General features: G+C 41.2%; 1 protein-coding gene and 1 long non-coding RNA gene across 7 annotated transcripts in view; one reads left to right on the top strand and one right to left on the bottom strand.

The window, feature by feature from the left end:
* Positions 1 to 2,729, bottom strand: part of LOC106984880 (uncharacterized) — a 113,039-nt gene extending 110,310 nt beyond the window's left edge. For both annotated transcript variants that reach the window (XR_001431795.3, XR_008298702.1), the window contains exon 1: positions 2,545 to 2,729. This is a non-coding gene — a long non-coding RNA (uncharacterized LOC106984880). The remainder of the gene's footprint in view (positions 1 to 2,544) is intronic.
* Positions 2,730 to 5,242: 2,513 nt separating this feature from the next.
* Positions 5,243 to 16,447, top strand: part of CDYL (chromodomain Y like) — a 237,069-nt gene continuing 225,864 nt past the window's right edge. For 4 of the 5 annotated variants that reach the window (XM_027040213.2, XM_027040214.2, XM_027040217.2 and 1 more), the window contains exons 1-2: positions 5,243 to 5,399; positions 16,280 to 16,420. In XM_027040213.2, coding sequence (XP_026896014.1) covers positions 16,418 to 16,420 — 3 coding nt within the window. In that variant the 5' untranslated portion in view covers positions 5,243 to 5,399; positions 16,280 to 16,417. Of the gene's footprint in view, positions 5,400 to 10,521; positions 10,680 to 16,279; positions 16,421 to 16,447 lie in introns of all 5 variants that reach the window. The other variant, XM_053223090.1, reaches the window with a different exon arrangement.

A 16,447-nucleotide genomic window follows, 5' to 3' on the forward strand; every position in this document is an offset into this window, starting at 1 on the left:
GTCAGTAGTTCTAACAGTGGCTTCCTGATTTAGCTGAAGTGGCTTCCTAATTGCATCTAAGGCAGTGTGGCTTTGGAGCCAGAATTATATTGGCAGCTTTCAATTCAAAACATAGCTTCCTGTCGATGGGATAAGCTGTAGCTTTCTTGGTGGTGTAGTCTTTCGGTGTAGCTTAGGGAATCATTCCTCAAAGCTCAGCCTAGAGTCTATTCCTTCTACCCTCCTAAGAATTCTGTATATGATCAATAACCTATGGTTATTCACCTTTCTGTTTTAATGAGTTGGGGGTATTGTGTTCTTTGTAACTGTACCTTGAGCTGTACCTAGCAAAGTTGTACTTGCATACATCATACATCCCTGTAATTACATTCCTAGATATATGCCCTAGAGAAACCCTTAGATGTGTAGACCACAAATATGGATGGGGACATTTACTGCAGCATTGCTTGAAATAACGAAAAACTGGAAGCAATCTGATGTCTATCAAGAGTGGAATGAATAAATAAGTTGTGGTATAGTCATACAAGAGAATACTACACAGATAAGAAAATGAGTGACCTATAGCTTTGCTTATCGACATGGATAAGTTCCAAAACTAGAGCTGCATGAAAATCACTCACAAAAAAATATATACAGTATGATTTAATTTATACAAGTTTAAAACTAAACAATGTATTGCTTGGAGATACATAGGAACGTGATAGAACTGTAAACAAAATACAAGAAGTGGTCAACAGAGAATTCAAGATAATCACTGCCTCTGGTGGAAAGAGGCAGGGGTGTTATTGGAGAGGAAAACACGGGAGGCTCCAGAGGTATTTGGAAGTGTGTTGCTCTGAAGGTGGGAACAGTATGAAGTGCACAGCATTGCCCATAAAGTGTTCTTGACAAACATGTTTAATTTTGTTTAATTTTTTATATTATTTTAGAGAGAGAGTGTACAAGTGTGAGAGGGGCAGAAGAGGAGAGAGAGAGAGAGAGAGAGAGAGAGAGAGAGGGAAAATCTCAAGCAGGCTCCACACTTAGTGTGGAGCTCAATGCAGGGCTCAGTCTCAAGACTGGGAGCATGACCTGAGCCAAAATCAAGAGTCAGACACTCAATTGACAGAGGTGCCCAGATGCCCCCAGCATGTTTAATTTTAATCTAATAAAGCTTTTGTTCTTTATAATCTCCCGATACAGGGAATACAGAGACCAGACGAACAAACTAAATAGTCCTTCAAGGAAACGATTAGACAAACCCACAATGTGGGACGTTTTTAAGAGAAGTGGTCCAATCACTTCAACACCTCAATGAGCTTGGGAGAAGAGGAAGAGGAAGGAACAACTGTTCTAGAAAAAGAGGGATGTTCTTCATTGGATCCTGTTTTGAACAAACCAGGTACATAAGACATTTTGGGAACTGAGGAAAATTAATATAACTGGGGAATTATTAGTTTAGTTAGATGTGATGTTGGTATTGTGGATATATGGAAAAATGTCATTTTTAGAGAGGTATGCTGAAGAATTTAGAGATGAAGCTTCTGGATGGACATAATTTAACTTTTAAATAGTTTTGAGAAATATTATATACATTCATGTACATATAAAATATTTACATATAAAACTAATATGACAAAATACTAAAAATTGTTAAATCTAGGTATGGATTACACGTGTGCTCATAGTATTCCTTTTTCTACTTTTCTGTATTATTTTAAATGTTTTATAACAAAAAATATATAAAAGGAAGGATAAGAATTGAAAAAAATAATGAAAGTGCTAAATAATACAATCAACAATTGTTCAATTAAACAAATATTTTGGCACATACATAGATGGAACATTTTTGACATGCGAACAAAATTTGTCCTGGAAAGAGGGTTCTTAGTAGAGATATATGTACTAAATTCAGAAATATAGAAAAAAGGCCAAGTTATCAATAGTTAGAAAATGACATCAACTCCTGAACAGACCTATTTTCACTCTCCTCTTATAGAAACATCTTACTCTGGATCCATTGTTTCAAACCTTTCTAGGTGGTTTGGGACCACCAACCAGATTCTGAGCCTCCTGGAGACCCCTTCTCTCACCGGTAAGCATACATCAAAACAGATGGTACTGTGAAGGTACCTACTGAAAGGCTGAGAAGTAAATTTCCCACAGGAGAGTAGCCATGAAGGGTTCTGAACCAATTACATGTAAGGGTGAAAGGCTGAAAGATCTCTTCTTCAAGGTAAAAAATTTTCCCCAAAATGAAGTTGAATCTCTCATTTGAAGGACCTCAGCTCTCAGAATCACCCATAATAACCAATGTTGCTGGGTTTCATCAGCCTCTGTTGGGTCACTGGATTCCTTCGAAACTATTTTCCTTATAAAGCAGAAGGAAAAATACAGACAGGAGGCTTTCAGATTGAACTTATCTCTGTGGAACCCCTGGGGGGGAAAAGGGGTCTCTCACCTACCATCAGTTCTCAGGCCAGCAAAAACAATTCTCCCCAGGATACATACATCTACAAAAATTGCAACGTAATCCTGAATTCCAAAACCCCGGCCTCTGCTCACCTCTTATCCTTCTCAGTAACTGCAGTTAACAGTATTTGCTCTGTCGGCCACCTACTCCCTCCTTCTTGAAGCTCTTCCCTCCCTGGACAATGAGACTGAACTGGAGTGTCTGCTATCTCGCTGGCCACATCTTCCAGCTCCTTTACTCACCCTGCTTCCTTCCTCTTGAGACCTAATGTAGGCATTTCACAAAGGCTCACTCTCCTCCCTTTTATGGTGTATATACACAGTGGAATATGACTCAGCCATAAAAAAAAAAAATAATGAAATCTTGCCATTTGCAACAAACATCGATGACTCTAGAGGGTATAATGCTAGGTGAAATAAGTTAGTCAGAGAAAGGCAAATACCGTATTATTTCACTCACATATGGAATTTAAGAAACAAAACAAACAAGCAAAAGGAAAAAGAGAGAGAGAGAGAGAGAAACCAAGAAACAGACTCTTAACTCTAGAGAACAAACTGATGGTTACCAGAGGAGAGGTTGGTGGGGGGATGGGAAAATAGGTGAAGGGGATTAAGAGGACACTTGTCATGAGGAGCACTGAGTAACGTACAGTATTGTTGAATCATTATAGTGTACACCTGAAACTAATATAACACCATATGTTGATTAGAGTCAATTTTAAAAAAAGAAAAAAAGAAAAAGAAAATTTTATTTACTAATTTATTAAGTTGTGGTTTCCACAACTTCTTCAGGGCCACAGCCAGGTAGTAATGAAGTGCTCGCTGGTCAACAGCAAAGTACAAAAGAGACAACAATATTGTATCAATTTAAAAGACCGCCTTTAAAAATGGGAATTCTTTACTGCTTTTTGTTGGTTTCAAGATGCCCTTTCTTTTCCTTTATGATGTAACACTTACAATAAATGGTAGGGTTTTTTTCTTTTAATTTCCTTACTTGGAAAATGTAAACGTGGCAGGACTATTATAATCTCTCCTTCCTTTTATCATATTGTAAGCTAATTTTTATATGGATAATAATCCACATTGTTAAACAATAAAAAAAGAAAGAAAGGAAAAGCGAATGGTCTCCCTGCCACCCCACCTACCTCTGTAGATTTCTTAGTATTTTTTTAGTTTCTTTATGCATAGAGATATATATTATTTTACCCCTCTCCCAACCTCTTGAGACAAAAAGGAATTATTTCACATGTCTTTTCAGATCAATATATTATCCTGGAATTTATTTTTTTGTATTGGCACATAGAAGTATTTTTTTATTCTTTTTCAAATAGGAGCATAGAGGGGCGCCTGGGTAGCATAGTCAGTTAAGCGTCCAACTCTTGATTTTGGCTCAGATCATGATCTCATGGTTTTGTGAATTTGAGCCCTGCATGGACTCTGCACTGCCTGCTTGAGATTCTCTCTTTCTCTCTCTCCCTGCCCTTCCTCCACTCACACTCTCTCTGTCTCTCTCAAAATAAATAAATAAACCTTAAAATATAAAAAATTTTAAAAACCTTTATAAATGGGAGCATAGAATTCAAAGTTGGAAGAAACTATTATTCATTTAATCAATCTTCCAAAAATAAAAATAAAAAGCTCAACCCCCTTCACAGTCTACCTATCTTTTTTTTTTTAATTTTTTTTTCAACCTTTATTTATTTTTGGGACAGAGAGAGACAGAGCATGAACAGGGGAGGGGCAGAGAGAGAGGGAGACACAGAATCGGAAACAGGCTCCAGGATCTGAGCCATCAGCCCAGAGCCTGACGCGGGGCTCGAACTCCCGGACCGCGAGATCGTGACCTGGCTGAAGTCGGACGCTTAACTGACTGCGCCACCCAGGCGCCCCTCTACCTATCTCTTATATTAGGATGACTCTCAAACTCAGATCGGTCTAGCCCTAACTTCATTCTTTTTTTTTCTTATTTTTTTTAATATGTATGCATTTTTTGAGAGAAAGAGACAGAGCATGGGTGGGGGAGGGGTAAAGAGAAAGGGAGACACAGAATCCGAAGCAGGCTCCAGGTTCTGAGCTGTAAGCACAGAAGCACACAGGGCTTGAACTCACAGACTGCGAATTCATGACCTGAGCTGAAGTCGGATGCTTAACCAACTGAGCCACCCAGGCACCTCCCCTAACTTCATTCTTGAGTCCTAGATCCAAATTTTCAACTGCTGGCTGGAAAGCTACACCCAGTTGGCTCACAGGTGTTTTAAATTCCATCTGCTCAAAATTGAAAGATGATCCCTGCAAACCTATTCTTCTGCACTAACTCTTCTGTTCCTTCATGAGAAAAATATATTGGACATAATGATATCCACATAGAGCACTATCATAGTATTACCACTGAATATCACCACCCCCTAGATTCAGCTTAAAATCTCCATCCTCCTTCACTGTTCCCAGTGCCCATTTTACTGGTTCTGAACTCAGGAGACTATTTATAAACACAAGTTCCAGGGCCCCATCCACAGGTTGGGAAAGCACTGCTCTGGATATAATAGTTTCTCAATTAAATCAGACCAAGGGAGTGGGGAAGCACATGGGACAGTCTCTATAAAACTGCTTTTACAGGGCTGTGCTTGTGATGGTCTCAGTTTCTCAAAGGATGTTACAAGAGGCCGTATGTCCAGTATAGTTAAAATTACTCTTGTACTCATTACTGTGGTGTGGTAAAGATGCTCATATTACATCACAGAGGGGCCTTTTATGAGGCAGAGTCCCTGCCCAATGAGGAAACAACCCCAGGAGAGGCAGACTAGAGGCCCAGCAGAGGGAAACATATGTTGGCTTCAGTGACCCACTCGTTCCTTGAGGACAACACCTATTTCTACCTAAGAGCAACCCCGGAGGGCTATGGACTTTAAACAATGTTCTGATCAGACTCATCTCAGGGGACAAAGCAGGTAGGGAAGGAAAGGAAGCAATGGGAGGGGAGAGGAAGTCACTCCCCCATTCCTGCTTCAACCAAAACTTCCACTCACCTGCTGTACAGATGGAGCTGCCATGTTTTCAAACAAAAGATTCCATCTGAACAAAGGGTTCAGTAGCTTTAAAAGAGTTTTAAAACTACTATTGTAAGGAGTAGAGACTGGCAAAATCGATTGGGGACAGACTGCAGAAAACCTTGAATTTTAAACTGAAGTGCTCAGATTTTCACTTCAGGCCAAAGGTGAACTCCCTGCAAGGTTCTGTGGAAGGAACAGAATGGTTAGAGCAATGTTTAAGAGACCCAGTGTTCAGGATGGAGACCAGAATTGGGAGATAAAATGTGGGCACCAAACACCAGGTATTTTATAAGGGACTGAATTGGAATTAAAAAAAAAAAAAAAAAAAAAAAAGAGCAAGAGAAATGAAAGAGACATTTCAAAAGGAGAAAATTCTGGACTTTATAACAACTAGCCATAGATTTGAGGATAAAAGAAAGGGAGAAGTCCAAAATTATGTCCAGATTTTAGATCAAATGACTAAAATGATTGTATCATTAACAGATACCAGCCATGCCTTAGACCATTTGGGCTACTATAACAGAATACCACAGACTGGGTAGATTACACAGCAAACACATCTCACAGTTCTAAAGGCTGGGAAGTCTAAGATCAAGGCACCAACAGATTCAGTGTCTGGAGAGAGATCACTTCCTAGATCATAGACAGCTGTCTTCTCACTGTGTCCTCACATGGCAGAAGGGGTGAGGAAGCTCTCTGGGGTCTCCTTTAGAAGGGCGCCAATCCCAGGGCAACTCAGTCGGGTGGCTCAGTCGGTTAAGTGTCCAACTTCGGCTCAGGTCATGATCTCACAGTGCGTGGGTTTGAGGCCTGCTTCAGGCTCTGTGCTGACAGCTCAGAGCCTGGCACCTGTTTTGGATTCTATGTCTCCCTCTCTCTCTGCCCCTCCCCCACTCGCACTCTGTCTCCCTCTGTCTCAAAAATAAATAAACATTAAAAATAATTTAGAAGGACACCAATCCCTTTCATGAGGGCTCCACCCTTATTACCTAATCACATCCCAAAGGCCTCCCCTCCTAATACCATTGGGGGTTAGATTTCAAAATATAAATTTGGGGGGAACAAACATTCCATCCACAGCAAGCCAGATAGAGATACATGGAGAAAAGATGAGGCATCTTCTTTTAGATCTATGGAGTTGAATTGACAACAGGACACCATGGTCACCCCCTTACAGGCAGTCAATCTTAACTTCCATTGATTCACATCATCATTTCTATTTCATCACCAAGGACTATCTGCTGCTTAAGTCTTTGGTTTATTTCTGTTTCTAGTACATCGTGTAGCTCAAGCTACCATCACCTCTCACCTGAAATAGTCCCCAAAGTACTCTGGCCCTTACTAATCTTGTCTTTATACAGCAGTCATGTGATCTTTTCAAAATGAAAATCTGCCTCCCTGCTTTAAAAAATTTTCAATATCGTCCTAATGATCTTAGGGCCTCTGCCCTAAAAATTTATGCCAGCCAGATACCTTACCTATCTCTCCAGCCTCATCTTCTTAAGTGCTAGTTACATTTTAAGCAGTTCCATGCTCTGCCTTTTGTTCATAAGGATGAACTGTCTCCACCCACCCTGCAATCTCCAACTCCTAACCCTGCCAGGGTTAGCTTCCATTCTCCCTCACAATGTGCCATCAGTAATCTCTTCCTTGGGCCCTTCTCTGACCACCTTGCCTAGTTTAATTCCCCCAATCATGGGACCATGTACCTAAAGTCAAGACAAAACAGGGATATGCAGGCCTATTGAGAACAAAACAAGATATAAAGGATATTCTGATCCTTCTTTTAAGGTCTGGTGACAGTTAGGTGGCCAGCATAAGTCCTCTGTGGTGATGTGTATTTGCCCCATGAAGTTGACTGTCCAGGAAACATGAGCAAGAACACTGTGCAGCCCATTCTGCTGACCATTGTTACAGCGACCTAATCACACTAGAGGAATGATATCATGGTTTCCTGTTTATTCAACTCTGCCTGGCAGTTCCTAGTGTTATAAAAAAGAAGAAGACAAAGACAAAGACGAAGAAGAAGAAGGAGAGGAAGGAGAGAAATAAGAGGAAGAAGAGGAAGAAGAAGAGGGAGAAGGAGGAAGCAGAGGAGGAAGAGGAGGAGGGGAGGAGGAAGAATCAGCACCTGAGTCTAGGGATTTATATTAATAATGACATCTAGACTAGGAAGTTGCTGTGGTATAAGATCCTAAAAGAAAGATTAAAGCCATGAACTATCCTACCAGCCCCAATGGAATACCTGTGGTTGAGAGCTCTGTACTCCATAGTAAACTGAAAACTCCTAATCTTTCCTAAAATGCTGCTACCAGTATAACCACTGAGTCAGCTAGAAGACAAGGAAGAGAGAGGTCACAGAAAGCCTTCTAAGAATTGTTCCTTAAGAGATGAGTCAGGGAAGTGAGGATGCATTTATCTATGTATGAAATACAAGGGCTCACTCAAAGTAGGCCTGAATCAGTGTTTGCTTATTGATGAATAAACAAACATTAACTAAAACCAAGCTCATCACCATCTCCTCTGAATCAAATTTTGCACCTGCTCTCCACACTCTGCCTTTCCACATTTTCCCAAGCTTCTAGGCCCAGTGGGTGCCACTTGAGACTCACCCTCCCAATGTATAGCCTTAATCATGCCACTGCCCCAAGCAAAGCCTGCCATGGCCCCCACTGCCTACACCAATGATTTGAAACGTTAGCTGTACATCAGAACCACCTTGAAAAGAGTGCAGAGACTATGCACTTGAAGATTCTGATGAGTAAAACAAAATGAACTATTACCTCTTACATCCTTATTATGTGCCAAGCATTATTTGTACGCTATACCCTTTTCATATTCTCCTGGAGATGTAGTCCTATCATGGTTGAAGATGAAAAAATAAGGTCCTGAGACAAAAGTAATTTGTCTAAGATCATATAGTTGGCAAATGGTGGAACTATAATTCGATGCCAACAAGTCTGTTGAATTTTTTATTGCACCATATGAGCTCTGGCCATCTAAATCCCTTATCTGGGCATTTGAGACCTTAAAAACTCTGACTTCTAAACTGGGTAAATTTCACTGCATAAAAATAATACCTTAATTTAAAAAGTTAATAATTAATAAAGTTAATAATTATCTTCACAACACTTGTAATTTCGCTTTTATGAGAGTAATCCTAATGGGTGTAAAGTGGTAACTCATTTGTTTTCAACTATTCTTGTTCATGAGCGTATTTATTTTTTCTTATCTTTTTTATTATTTATTTTTTTAACTTTTTTAACATTTATTCATTTTTGAGAGACAGAGAGAGACAGAGCGCAAGATGGGGAGGGGCAGAGAGAGAAGGAGACACAGAATCCAAAGCAGGCTCCCGGCTCTGAGCTGTCAGCACAGAACCCGATGTGGGGCTTGAACCCACAAACCACAAGATCATGACCTGAGCCAAAGTCAGGCACTTAACTGACTGAGCCACCCAGGCGTCCCTTTTATTTATTTAATTTTTTAATCATCAGCATATTTATTTAAAGCTATAACTTTGCCTTTAAGAATTGCTTTAGCTGTGTTACACAAATCCTATCATATAGTGTTTCATTTAGTTCTAACTATTTATTTTTTAAAACCAAGTGTCATTGGGGCGCCTGGGTGGCTCAGTTGGTTGGGCGGCCGACTTCGGCTCAGGTCATGATCTCGCGGTCCGTGAGTTCGAGCCCCGCGTCGGGCTCTGTGCTGACAGCTCTGAGCCTGGAGCCTGTTTCGGATTCTGTGTCTCCCTCTCTCTCTGCCCCTCCCCTGCTCATGCTCTGTCTCTCTCTCTCTCTATCTCAAAAATAAATAAACGTTAAAAAAAAATTAATTAAAAGAAAAATAAAACCAAGTGTCATTTAATCATATGTCACCTAGTTTCTGGACATGTGGGATTTTATTTTAGCTATCTCTTAAAAAATATTGATTCCACAATTGTATTGTAGTTAGAGGACATTATCTGAATGGGATTGATTCTTCAGAATTTATGGAATTCTGTTATAAATGTGCTACATATATTTAAAAAGAATATGTTTTCTGTTTATTTTGGGTATATGTATATTATTTAAATTGTATTTTCTGCTCATGAATATCATGCTCTTTTTATGTCTATTTGACCTACAGTTCTTAGAGATGCCCATTAAAACATTTCCAACTATGGTTGTTAATTTGCATATATGTTTCTGTTTATTTTATCCAGTTCATGAGATTGTAATATTAGGTGCATGTAGACTTATAATAATTACATCACATTGATTATATCCATTGTTATTTAATTAAACATTTAAAACTATGAAATAATATACAAGCAAAAAGCTGATAAACTTTTATGCACCTTTGAAGAAATACTTCTACAATATTCCTATAACTGTGACTAAGGCCGAAAATAAAACATTGCCAACATTCAAAAATCAAAAGGTAACACAGAAAAAATCTAACCTTCCCCATCACGAAGCTACCTTTCTCACAAAGACTTCCACACACCACATGCTTCTTAGGGATCAGGCTGTTCGTGGCCATGCATTCATTCCGCCCTTCATTACACCTTTCCCTGCACTGTGACTCCCACTGGGCAACCCCTCCCTCCAGCCCCACCTTCTGATACTTCAAGCTGTCACTCAGTGGTGCCTCTGTGGAGAACTTTCTTCATTGTGTCTGCTAGAGGGACTCTAGCCCTCTCTTCTCCGTATATCTTCACACCATAAGAAAAAAAAAAAAAAAAAAAAACCTTCATCCAGTTTCTGTATTCTCCTTGTAGTATAGTTATTTTCTTTGTCATCTACTAGACCTAAGCTCCTTGAAGGCAGGACCAGGGTCTTGCCAACTGAATTTCCCATAGCTTCTGATTCACTATAAGGCATATGCTAAGTGCTCAATAAATATTTTGAAGAAATGAATGGAATCTGTCTTTAATTCCCTGTGGTTCATTAGCAAGGTACCTGGCAGTTTACCCTTTAAAATGTCTCTTTATCTTAGTTTCTTCTCCATTTCAATTGCTACTATTTTATTTCAGGCCCTTATCACCTCATACCCAAATAACTGCAGAAAGAGAAGGAGAGAAAGAGAGAGAGAAAGGAGGGTGAAAAAGAAGAGAGGGAGACACAAGAAGGAACTATCCTTTGACTTTCTCCCCAGACCAAATAAATCAGAATTTCTAGAGAAGGAGCTGAGGTATTCATATTTCAATGTGCCACTAGGATTGAGAACCACTTCCTGTTTTGTCCCTCTTTATTTAATCAAATTTACCTCTAACCCTTTGATACCAGAAACAATTCTTTTAAAAACAGAAGTCTTGGGGCGCCTGGGTGGTGCAGTCGGTTAAGCATCCGACTTCAGCCAGGTCACAATCTCGTGGTCTGTGAGTTCGAGCCCCGCGTCGGGCTCTGGGCTGATGGCTCAGAGCCTGGAGCCTGTTTCCGATTCTGTGTCTCCCTCTCTCTCTGCCCCTCCCCCGTTCATGCTCTGTCTCTCTCTGTCCCAAAAATAAAATAAATAAATAAATAAATAAATAAATAAATAAATAAATAAAACCAGAAGTTTGGGGCACCTGAGTGGCCCAGTAGTTTAAGTGTCCCACTCGATTTCAGTTCAGGTCACAATCTCATGGTTCATGGGATGGAGCCCTAGATCAGGCTCTGTGCTTATAGTGCAAAACCTGCTTGGGATTCTCTCTCCCTTTCTCTTTGCCCCTCCCCCCCACACACGCTTGTACTGTCTCTCAAAAAAACATTCTTAAAAAAGAAAAAAAGGAAGAAATCTAATGGCTTTCAAGGCTTACATAACGGGCTCTGTCTGCATACTATATTCAGCTCCTTCTTCCTACAGGCGCCTCGGCTCCACTCCGCAGGTTCCCCTGCCTCTCTCCCCTCCTGTCCCTACATTCTAGTCACCCTTCAAGGCCCTTCTCATGTCTTGCCTCCTTCAAGAAGCATCCCAGCCTCAGTTCCTGTCCCTTTTCTAAATCCCTGTGGTTGACTTAAGCCTTGCAATTCCACACATAATCCCACACAGTGAATTTATCACCCCCGTGAGTCCATGTACTGGTCTTCCCAACAAGATACAAACTTCACAGGGGCAAGATCCATAGCTAAAGATCCTCTACCTTCCTCCCTCCACCCAAGCCCCTAGTGTGAAGAAGAGATGGTGTGCTAATTGAATGCTTTCTCCAGAAAGGGCCCTTTAACCCAACCCTCTCCTGTTGCAGACAAGGAAATGACGAAGCAGGAAGGTAAAGTGATTTACTGGAGGTCCCACACCTAGTGAATGTCAGAGCTCAAATAAAAGTTACTCAAGTCTACTGAGCCCCATAGCTGTTATTGTTGCTTAATCACGACTGTCTGTTTCCTTTTTCTCTCCTCCTGCATTCCCTCCTGCCCTGTGTCCTATCACACTGTAATCTCCTCAGTTTCTCCTCATGGAGAGCAAAAAACCTTCTTACTTCTCTGACTTTGCCTTACAAGCTACATCTTTCTCAGGGGTAGGTCATTTACCTGCTGTATTTGGTGGCAAGCCCAGAGAACAGCCCAGTACCACAGCGCTCTGGGTAATTCAGACCCTAGGGTTATTTTCTGAAAATCTTCCTTGATGATCATTTGTTGTGTGTATGTGACTTTGTCTTCTGGGTGGGTGGAGGAGGTATATATCTGTGCTGTGAGGGGCTTCAACAGAGGCTACAGGAGGGCAGGCTATTACTGGCAGAGAAAATTAAAAAAAACAACAGTTAAGGGGCTCCTGGGTGGCTCAGTTGGCTGAATGTCCAACTTCTGCTCAGGTCATGATCTCATGGTTTGTGAGTTCAAGCCCCATGTTGGGCTCTCTGCTGTCAGCACAGAGCCTGGAGCCTGCTTTGGATCCTCTGTCCCCCTCTCTCTCTGCCCCTCCCCCACTCATTCTCTCTCTCTCTCTCTCTCTCTCTCTCTCTCTCTCAAAAAAAAAAAGGGGGGGAAGGGAAGGGAAAGGAAAGGAAAGGAAAAAGAAAAGAAAATAAAAAAGAAAAGAAAAAAAGAAAAGAAAAGAAAAGAAAAGAAAAGAAAAGAAAAGAAAAGAAAAGAAAAAAAAGACAACAGTTAACTAGAAGTACACCCTGCTGCCATCAAACTGAAGGATTTCAGGCTAGGAACATGTGGCAGCGAGAGAACCAGAATTCTGCACTCGAGCAATAATAACTGTGTTATCCCAAGTCATTGGCAGACTTTGAAGTAATTTACATTCCTGGGGAGGGGAAGGAGGGTGGCAGAGATGCCAGAAATTCCTCTGAATTTCTTCCTGGGCAAGGCTGTTGGCAGGGTCTCAAGTGAAGGTAGAAATAGAGTAAGAAAGGAAATGAAGAAGACAGAGGGGGTTGGGTCCCCACAGGTGGCTGCCATCCCCATTCTCAGAAGTTGATGGCTTTGATTAGAGACCCAGGATGGTCGTGGGTGAGTAGCGCCGCCCTCCTGGTTGCAGCTGAAGGGCATTCATGACCAGGACAGCTGCTGAAGGTGCACTATGTCCTATCACAGTGGGATCCCCCAATCCAGGGAAAAAAGAGGCTTTACTTCCTTTATATACTCATTCATGCCTGGGACAACTCTGCTAGTCTCTGAGAGAGAGAGAGAGAGAGAGAGAGAGAGAGAGAGAGAGAGAGATTGGTAGAGCCAGAGGACTGTAGAGCTCAAAATGGCTCCTGTTGATGAGAAACTGGATGAGAGAAGAAAGAAAAGCATTCACCACTCATTCACTACAGATATCCAGGACCTGAGAACTAGGGGTGAGAGGTTCTTTCTAGTCTTAGCTCTGTCTCTTACTAGGTATGTGACCCTGGGCAACTCTGTTAGTGTGGAGGTGGTTCATCATTTCTGTATTTATCACATGAAGACATCTAGTGAAATGGCCCCTGGAGATGGGGCTGATGATTCTCTAACTTTAAGCCCCCATTTTATAGTCAGGAAGCGAGGGCAAGGATCACACAGCAAGTTAGGGACAGAGCAGGGCTGGAACTGCCTCCCCAAATCTGGTGCTTCTCTGCCTATCAGATACTTCCATTCCTTACATACATGATCCCCAGCTGCTTTGATAGGAGTAGCAAGAGAAGGTTCCTTGATCAGTAAAGCTGGGGGAAAGCTACCCCCAAGAAGGTGGCCTGCATGGCATCACTTCTAGATGCTCACGAAGAACCCCTCTGTCCCTTTCATGGGGGGCCCCCAACAGAATTAAGGAAGAGTCAGATTTCACTGTGTGAGTGATTAAAGGCCACTTGGTCATCTGTATTATTTGAGCTTTTCATAATTGAGTAGATATTTGCCTATTACTTAATAATTACTTAACGGTTGAGTACAGATTACTTAATAATTGAGTACAGATTCTTAGAAAGTTCTACCACTAAATTCATTTATTTTGGGTTAAGTAGTGTTTGATTGGTAAAACATCCAAGTGGTGGACAATGTATGCATGACTTCTCGTGGATAAAAACAGCAGCTCACATTTGTTGAGAGCACAACACGTGCCAGGAGAGTTGTATACATCATTTCACTTCACAGTTAGGATAATCTATGAGGTATGTGCAGCTGTTAGCAGCATCTTACAGATGTGAACCCTGAAGGCTGGAGGGCTAGGTCATCTGTTCACACAGGGAAGGTATGGAGCCAGTATACAAACTCATGTCAGATTGACTGCATGGTCCATATCCCTAACCCCTACACCATATTGCCTCTCCATACATACTTTACCTGGCAGCAGAATGTCTTTAACGCCTTTTCTGAAATCAGGTTTTGACAGTGAAAGAGAGGTAAGAGTAAGAGCCTCAGAGTGCCTGGGTTCAAGTCCCAGCTTCACCACTAACAGCATTACTTCAAGGAAGTTAACTTGTATAGATTGTAATTCCTCATCCACCAAGCAAGAATTATAGAATCTTGCTCAGAGAGCTGTTGTGAAGATTAGAGAATATATCTGCAATGCACAATGCAAAGCCTGCTATATAATAAGCTCTCAATAAATATATTATCATTACGGTTCAAGAGGCCAAAGACCAACCTGGACCCCTTCATTGCTGCTGGTCAGCCCAGAGGGAGGGGTCACACTCCCCAGCTATCAGCTTCTTCTGCTGAAAGCTGAGCATTCCCTGACTTAATGCAGAAAGGCAGCTTCTAAGAAAAGAAAAGCACATTTGATCTCAAATTAAACTATGACATAAAAGATCAGCTGCCATTCATACGGAGCGCAGTAAGGACAGTTGGACTAGTTGGGGGATGATATCAGCCCAATTAGAGTCAAGTCAGACATTCCCCACTAAACCTCAGTACCCGTCAGAAGTGTTGGCCAGTGCTGACTACCACCAAATTCCTTAAGCGTTCTTAGTGGTTTAGTGAAACCACATTTTTCCCAGTTCCCTGTGTTGGCAACAGTGATCTTGATGTACTACCTGAGTTAGGGCTTTGCTCAGCTGTATATGAGTTAAAATCGTTTTCAAGATGAGTGTCTTAAAAGTCACAGGGAATGACCTCAGCTTTTTTTATTTATCCAAAACCAGGATACAGGAGTGCTGATGCATAGGGGCACTTGTACCCCAATGTTTATAGCCGCACTCTCAACAATAGCCAAATTATGGAAGGAGCCTAAATGTCCATCAACTGATAAATGGATAAAGAAATTGTGGTTTATATATACAATGGAATACTACTTGGCAATGAGAAAGAATGAAATATGGCCTCTTATAGCAACGTGGATGGAACTGGAGAGTGTTATGCCAAGTGAAATAAGTCATACAGAGAAAGACAGATACCATATGTTTTCACTCCTATGTGGATCCTGAGAAACTTAACAGAAGACCATGGGGGAAGGGAAGGGAAGGGGAAGGGGGAAAAAAAAGTTAGAGAGGGAGGGAGGCAAACCATAAGAGACTCTTAAAGACTGAGAATAAACTGAGGGTTGATGGGGTGTGGGAGGGAGGGGAAAGTGGGTGATGGACATTGAGGAGGGCATCTGTTGGGATGAGCACTGGGTGTTGTATGGAAACCAATATGACAATGAGTTTCATTAAAAAAATTTTTTTAAAAACCAATTCCTAAAAGTATAGACTTTCTAGAACTATCTCTGACTATGTGTTTCCATAAACCTTCTGCCACAAGTGGATGCCAATCCACTCCCTGCTCTGAAAACACAACATGCTTTTCCATGACTCTGACTTTGCTCTTGCTCTCTCTACGTCACAACGAATCATTTCCAACTCTCCATCAAACACACTTTACTTCCTCGTTTTCAGACCTTTTGTATAAGACGTCTTTTGTATAAGACCTATGTCTTTGTCTCCCTACTACGCTGAAGGTCACTTGAGGACAAGGACCATCTCACTGTCATTGTTATGTCCACTAGCCTATTACAAAAGGGAAAGAGAGACACTGAATTGGTCCTTAAGGTGTATGCCCACAAATGTTCATGATCACAAATGGCAGTCTTCCCACCCTCATGATGAACATGAGGCCATTTGGCTTACTAACTCTTTAATATATTGCAATACTTCATGATACATTGCAAGTAAGCAAGATATTGACATCTACTGAGGTGGAGAAGAGCAAGTTTGACAATTTTGAAAATTGTTTTTTATCCTTTATCGTTTTAAATGCATTGCTACTTTGATGCAGTGCTTAATGATATTTATTGCTTCCACCACACAAGCACAAAACGCTGGCTCACTCTCAAATTCAATATGGACCTTGTGGAAAGTAGTTAAATGCTGTGAGACTTCATTTTCCAATTACTTTAGTAAATTCCTCTTGTGGGGATTGTAATTGCAGGTGGTGATCAGAGAACGCAGAGACCTCAGAAGAATTTTATGGCATTCCAGGCAGGACACGGACCAGCCTGGGGAAAAGAAGAAATAAGAGCTGGAGATACAGGGAATACTACTAGGAAGTTATTTCTGAAGAGAAACAATGGTAAGACCTTCCAGCACCTGAATTTGT

The sequence above is a fragment of the Acinonyx jubatus genome, chromosome B2 (genome assembly GCF_027475565.1).
Source record: "Acinonyx jubatus isolate Ajub_Pintada_27869175 chromosome B2, VMU_Ajub_asm_v1.0, whole genome shotgun sequence".
Taxonomy (NCBI): Eukaryota; Metazoa; Chordata; class Mammalia; order Carnivora; family Felidae; genus Acinonyx; species Acinonyx jubatus.